The sequence below is a fragment of the Helianthus annuus genome, chromosome 17 (genome assembly GCF_002127325.2).
Source record: "Helianthus annuus cultivar XRQ/B chromosome 17, HanXRQr2.0-SUNRISE, whole genome shotgun sequence".
NCBI classification, from domain to species: Eukaryota; Viridiplantae; Streptophyta; class Magnoliopsida; order Asterales; family Asteraceae; genus Helianthus; species Helianthus annuus.
Genome location: NC_035449.2, coordinates 132,136,543 through 132,144,131, shown reverse-complemented (window position 1 = coordinate 132,144,131; position 7,589 = coordinate 132,136,543). Strand labels below are relative to the sequence as shown.

At 35.3% G+C, this 7,589-nt stretch overlaps 1 protein-coding gene across 1 annotated transcript; it reads left to right on the top strand.

Annotated features, from left to right (window-relative positions):
• The first annotated feature begins 4,970 nt into the window (after nt 1-4,970).
• LOC110924884 (protein FAR1-RELATED SEQUENCE 5-like) lies at nt 4,971-6,066 on the top strand. Its single transcript, XM_022168863.1, has 2 exons — nt 4,971-5,372; nt 5,476-6,066. Exons 1-2 carry the CDS (start codon nt 4,971-4,973, stop codon nt 6,064-6,066), a joined length of 993 nt encoding a protein of 330 aa, XP_022024555.1.
• Nucleotides 6,067-7,589: the final 1,523 nt, after the last annotated feature.

The window sequence follows — 7,589 nt, the reverse complement described above, 5'->3', positions numbered from 1 at the left end:
TAAAATAAATACAAGTATTAGTACCAATATTGTTTGGTATGGTACGCTAGCGATACAATGTTAGTTTATCGAAAGAAAAAAAACAGTAAACGTAAATACTGATACCAAACCAACGTTGTTGGTTCGGTTTCAGTTCAGTTCGCTACGCTACGACAGCGACACAATATCTGTTATCAAACAAGAAACCATTAAAACTAATACGTACCGGTACCGATGTCTTTTATTTTGATACGGTATGGTAGCGATACGATCTTACTATAGCGAGTGTTGGTACCGTAACGAACAGAACAAATTATATTCCCAACGCGAAGCGCGGGAGAAAGCAACTAGTATACACATATTAAAACAAAAGGACGATGAATAGTGATTTAATTTTTGATTGTATTTATATATACTTTTATTCTATTTTTTAATCATTTATTTATTTTAGTAAGTCTTTTAATTTTTTTCCTAATGACATTATGCCACTATCATATTGAAAAATGGCTATGAATAGTTATTGAGCTTTTTTACTTAATTACTTTTATTTTTAATATATAGATATATATGTATATGAAATTGGAAAGTGGCTATGAATAGTGATCGAGCTTTTGTAGTTAATTATATTTTTAATATATGTATAATTGTAAAGTGGCTATGAATAGTAATTGGGTTTTTTTACTTATTAAATTTTATTTTTAATATATATATATATATATATATATATATATATATATATATATATATATATATATAGGGGACCGCTAGAATGAGAACCACCTCGAGTTGTAAGAACCGCGAGAACCACACCGTACGGGGCGAGGTGGACCAAAATTTTTTTTCAAAAACGTAGATGCATGTATTATAAACACATTCGTAAAAAAATTTAAAAAAAAATGTCGTGCGTGTAGTTTTTTACACCACAAGTTTGTGGTTTACGAGTTCCGTAAATTTACGGAACTCGTAAACCACAAACTTGTGGTGTAAAAAACTACACGCACGACATTTTTTTTTAATTTTTTTACGAATGTGTTTATAATACATGCATCTACGTGTTTGAAAAAAAAATTGGTCCACCTCGACCCGGATCAAGTAGTTCTCGCGGTTCTTACAACTCGAGGTGGTTCTCATTCTAGCAGCCCCCTATATATATATATATATATATATATATATATATATATATATATATATATATATATATATATATATATATATATATATATATATATATATATATATAATGTAAGTATCTATGGAAAACCCATTTAATCTAGAAAACTTGGCAAACCTTAATTGTGTGGTCAAGATTGATCCACATCATCTCTTTAAAACACATGTTAAAAGGGCATATTGGTCATTTGATCAAGCTATCATTTCACTTTCTTCCCCATCCCATCAACTCATTTATTACCCATCATCTCATCCTTTTTTAAACCAAAAATTACATACAGAATCCATCTCTTTCTTTCTTCTTCGTACCCCATTCCTTTCTCTTCAAAACCCTAACTCCTTCGCTTTCACCCATCTTCCATGGCCGATTTTCAGGCTTCTTCCCCTAGCCGTGTATTCCGGAACAACTTCATTGGCGATCAATCACCGGCGGTGTACTTCCATCAGGCATCAGTTTCTTCCGGTATGTGAATGAATGAAAAATCTGTTCTCTTTTTTTTATTAGACAATAATGTTTTTTTATTCATGTTCTTCTTTTTTTAGGAGTCAATCATCTTCTTTTCTTGGTGATCATCTTCTTTTTGGTTCATTTTCTTCATTTTTTATGAGTCAATCATGAACACCCTCACACTTACATGTGTTTGCGGATTAGATGATTTTATCTTGGATCCTTTTGTTCAACTTATTTGAAGCTTGGATCCTTTTGTTCAACTTATTTGAAGCTTTTTCACATTTTTAATATCTTGCACAACCAAGCAACCAATTTGTATTTTCTTTTTGTTTTGTTGGTGTTTGAAACCCATTACTATACAAGTTTGTGATTTATTGTATAATCAGGTGTTGGACATATTAGAGATGAGACCATGCAGCCAGAGGTAGAACTTCAACAGTCTCAGTTTCAGATGTTTTCACCAAATGAAGAAGGTTTAACATTTGGATTTAAAAGCTTTTTTTTTCTAAAATAAATCTTATTCTTGTTTTTCTAATTACCGGTGCAAACTCGATTTTCAGATATGTGGAGTGATGAGTATGACGAGGAATCACCGCTACGCGCACGACCTAACGACAGAGGGAAATCCCCACTAACCGGAACTGATGTTCATGAAGGTTATCTTCAACCTTTTTGGCAGCATGAAACCATAAATATTTTTGAAAAATATTCATTCGTAACATTGTAACATGTGTTAGCACTCCAATAAAAGTGTTAGCACTGCTCTAAAAATAAGTTTTACCTTTGTATTTTTTTAAAAAAAATAATATCCATTGTTTACAAGTCTCATATGCATTGGTCAACGTAACACGTACACATTACACATGTAACATGTGTTATAACCTTACAGAAAATTAAAAAAATCCATGATGGTGTTACAAAATGTAGCCCTTATGACAAGGTTTTCCTAAAAAGATACATTTTATATTATTTTTCAAAATTAGTCAGTTTTAAATATGTAGCTGTTATGTTTTTTTTTTTTTTTTTTTTGTAAAAAGATTCAGTTTTTGTTTAATTTACACATTTTATACACAGATGAACAAGGAACTCCACGCTACTTTGTAACTCAGACCCCACAAGGAACCAAATATTGGACTCCTATTGTTGACAAGGAGTTCCATCCCGTTCTTCGAAAGTCATACGACACATTTGAGGAGCTTATTGCAATGTATAAGGCATACGGATACCAAGCTGGCTTCGATGTAAAAAAGGCGCAAATAAAGGTTTGGAATGGGTATGCGACGCACAAATACTTGAGGTGCTCGAAAGCTTCTAAACCGCAATAGAAAAGGACGTTCGACACTCTCTGTGAGTCTTCGGTGATGACCAACAGGAAAAGTACATTCACACACACTGATTGCAAGGCGCAGATTCTTGTCCTCATCACGCAAAACCCTACTCATTTTGTTGTACACAACTGGATTGATGTGCATAATCACCCCCTTATTGACCCATTCAACCGAGACCTTTCAAAAATATCAAGAAAACTCCCATTTGCAACGCAACAATTTATTCACCGAATGAGCCTCAATCGTATTGGTCCGGTCAAGGCCCACAGGTGCCTTGTAAGTATTAAAGGTGGTCATCACAACGTGCATGGTACTCCCGAAGACTTTAAAAACTTTAGCCAGAAGTTGAGGATTTTTATAGGTAACCGAGATACTCAACTTTTTCTGGATCGCCTTCGTGATCGAAGGGAAAGTCTTCCAAACTTCTACTATGACTTTGTTGTATCTGATGGGAAATTGAATGCTGTGTTTTGGGCTGATGAGATCTCCAAGCTAAACTACAAGGCTTTTGGGGATGTGTTAGCGTTCGATGCTACTTACCAGACAAACAAGTTAGTAGATATATTACACCTAATATATAGAACATGTTTTACATGTGTTACATATATAGCTCTTACATTACAACCTTTTCTTTTACTTTCAAAACAAATGGTAACATGTGTTACATGTGTTACAGATTTGCCTTTTTTTAATTTTCAGATAGTTATACATGTGTTACACATGTAACCCTTACTCTAAGTGGTTCTAGAAAAAAGATAAATTCATTGTTATTTCAATAGGCATTTTAAAAAGATTACTTTATTCTTATTTCACATGTTAAAATTGTCCATTGTTTTGAAGTAACAATAGGCATTTTAAAAAGATTACTTTATTCTTATTTCAAAATATTAGGCAGATGTAACATATGTTACACATGTAGCTCTTGTCTTACAATGTCTCCTAACAAACGTTAGGCGTATTACATGTGTTTCACATCTATCTATTAAGATAAATGGTGGTGAAGAAAGAGATCTTTTCTGTTACTTCAAAACAATAAGCATTTGTAACATGTGTTACATGTGTTACATATCTGCATTTTTTACATCTTTGACACCTTTAAAGATGTTGGAATTATCTATTGTTTTGAAGTAGCAATAGGCATTCTTACATGTATCTGCATAATGTTGTGAAAAAAGATTCATTCATTGTTACTTAAAAACAATTGGCAGTTGTAACATGTGTTACACATGTAGCTCTTATATTACAATCTTTCCTAATATGTGTAACACATGTTACAATTGCTTATTGTTTTGAAGTAACAGCAAAGATATCTTTTTTCATTGTTACTTCAAAACAATAGTTAGTTGTTACATGTGTTACACATCTTAAAATTGTCTATCTTTTTCAAATAACAACTTGCATTATGACATGTATCTGGATAATGTTTAAGGATTCGAATAAGAATATGCATTTTATTTTGAGTTCTGACACTTGTTACAAGTGTTACCTCCGATATGTAAAATGATTTTGTGCTAACCACCCACCCTATTTTTTCCCCAGGTACAACATGATTTTTGTACCATTCACTGGAGTAGACAACCACATGCATTGTGTGACCTTTGGTGCTGGGTTGCTTTTAAATGAGACTGTTGAATCTTATAAATGGGTAGTCCAAGCATTCCTGAAAGCACATAGGACTGAACCCCGGTTGATCTTAAGCGATCAGGACCCGTCGATGAAACAGGCTATTCAACAAGTCTTTACTACATCTCGTCACAGGCTTTGCATGTGGCATATTATGAAAAAGCTACCAACCAAGGTCAAAGATAAGCACTGAGTTATTATTCCGAAGTTATTTTTTTTCAGTACCTTATTGTCGACTTGTTTCTTTTTTCCGTTAACATTGTTAACAGATTGCGGGTGACCTGTTGCAAAACACTGATGTGAGGGCTTGCATTCATCGACTGATTTGGAATGTTTACATAAAGCCATATACCTTTGAATCGCGATGGGTAGCGTTGCTGGAAAAATTTGGACTTCAAGACCACCAATGGCTCAATGAGATGTACGAAATCAGGGAAAGTTGGGTACCCGCATACTTCAGGGACATCCCTATGTGTTGTTTGATGAAGACGACTTCACGTTTCGAAAGTTCAAATGCAGCTTTCAAAGTTAACTCTACCAGCGCAAATACTCTGGTTCAATGGCTGCTATGTTATGACACGCGAATTGACGCACAACGTTACCGCCAAAGAGTTGCTCATTTCAAATATTCTTCCATCGTTTTCCATGGCAAAAGCAATCTACCCATTGAAGAACATGCGTTCGCTATTTATACTCACTCTGTTTTTCACGTTGTTCGAAAGGAAATCCTCAAGGGAAAGTTTTACTGCTACATCTCAAACCAAGCGGCCGAAGACGGCACAATGGTTTTTTCTGTCACACATGAAGACAACGTTTTCACGGTTATTTTTTTCACAATAGGCTGCCTAACACATGTTACATATAATATTTTTTTACACCGTAGCGTTACAGTACCTAATATTGGTTTAGCTTTATAATATGCAGGTCAAGTTTAATAACGTTGATAGGACAGTAGATTGTTCATGCCATGGTTTCACTCGCATGGGCTACCTCTGTCGCCACATCTTTTGTGTATATCGCTTACAACATGTTGATACGATCCCAGCCCAATACATATCTGATATGTGGCGGCGTGATATATTGCCAAAGAGAGTGTTTTCCGCCCAGAGTCGTTATGGCGTAGACACGCAACCACAGGACGTTATGCGATCTGAGATTATTGACGTGGTCTCCGACTGTGTGGATGTTGTTCGAAACGATGTTGATTCACTTTCATCCTTGCTTGAACAACTAAAACTCATCAAAATGAATTTTTTAACAAAGGGATCTATCCAGATGCCAGCCCAAGTGCCAAGTGAGGATGTCTTAGAAGAACTGATTGGGCATCCAATAGAGAACGAGGTTGTGGTGAATAACCCTGATGTGGCGCGTAATAAAGGATGTGGTAAACACCGTCGCATTACTGGTAGCAGCAACCAGCCAGCTCCAAAACCCCCAAAGGCTGCTCGACTGTGCCGAACCTGCATGAAGTACGTCACTGGCCATGATTCCCATAATTGCAAAAAAATTCACTGATCCCGATAGCATCAATCAGCCTCCCAACCCGAATGACATGGGGTCTTGATCTGCCCTTTAGTTATATATGCTAGCTGACGACAATCGCTGACCAGACACCAACTTTTGACACGTGTTATGTACATGTAACAATATTTTGGACTTTGCACCTCGATGCAACAGTAAAATTGTTACGTGTGTAACACGCATTATCCAATGGTCGTTTTTATTTAGGTAAGCTACTTTTTGCAACTTGATTGGTGAAGCTTAGTATGTTCTTCGTTACTTAGTTTAACGTATGTACGTTTCATGTGAAACATAAACAATATCCCGCTCGTGTTTCAACATGTATTTTGGTTGTAATTTGACAATGGCATGGTTGCCCTTAACTTGTGTTTACTAGTTGTGTATATTCTTGTGTATGGTACCCCTTTTATATGTTACCTTACCACTTTTTATGTTTAACGACCTATTTTTGTTTTTTTAAAAGGGTGCACCCCTGTAACCAATTCGCTAACCAATCAAACCATCATGTATTACTTGTGTTACACACTACTTTTATGTGATTACTTCGATTATATTAGATGTCAATGATTCTGATGTGTTGTATATACTTTTGTAACGTGTGTTACAAATCACATGTACTAGCATGTTTGGATGTATACACGTTACATATACCAAGTGTTTTATATATACCAAGTGTGTTTCATACACACATGTAACATGCATATGCCTCTGTGATGCATATACTCGTGTTACATGTATTTGTATGTTATTCCCTATATATGTGCCTTGTTTTTATTCACTACATCGTATATAACACATATTACTTACATGTTCCACAATGTACTCGAATTCGACGGAGGGGCCAGCTAGCCCCGGTCGCTTTCCATAAGATGGGTAACACATGTTACATTTGGTTTTTGTTTTCAAGTAACAGTAAAGGTATGTACCTTGTTTTCTACTTCATCTTGTGTAACACACGTTACAATTGTTTTCCCTATATCACAGGTTACAATTGAAACAGTATGTTCACCACCCAATGCTCGTCTACTACTTTTTCTTACAATTGGTAATGAATAAAACATGTTAACTAATAACACATGTTAACTGAATAAAACATGTCAACTAATAACACAGGTTAACTGATAACTGTTTAAATATACAAAATTCGTGGTGACTACGATAGTTACAACATATTAAGAGCAGACCAGAATGGTCATATTGTATCTGGGTTATGGCCATAATTTAAAACAAACAAAATTCGTGGTGACTAGGATAGTTACAAAAACCACCACGCATATATCACTATCCAGTTGACTTGTTATAAACAAAAGTTGTGGAACCCAAGATAACTACAAAAACCACCATAGATGTTCCCCAAAACCCACTTGGTAAAAAGACCACACTAACACTCAGCGTCCCCCAATAAATGTGGCGGCTTCTATCTTGCCTTTCATAGTATTAGAGGGCGACAACAGAATATGAGTGGCATACTTCGTCCGCAACTTTCTCACCTCCTTCATTTTCCGGCTACCATTTGT

Coding starts and splice junctions, on each gene's coding strand:
- LOC110924884 (XM_022168863.1), top strand. CDS start 4,971: ATGTACGAAATCAGGGAAAGTTGGGTACCCGCATACTTCAGGGACATC. Junction 5,373..5,475: donor ATGAAGACAACGTTTTCACG/GTTATTTTTTTC, acceptor TATAATATGCAG/GTCAAGTTTAATAACGTTGA.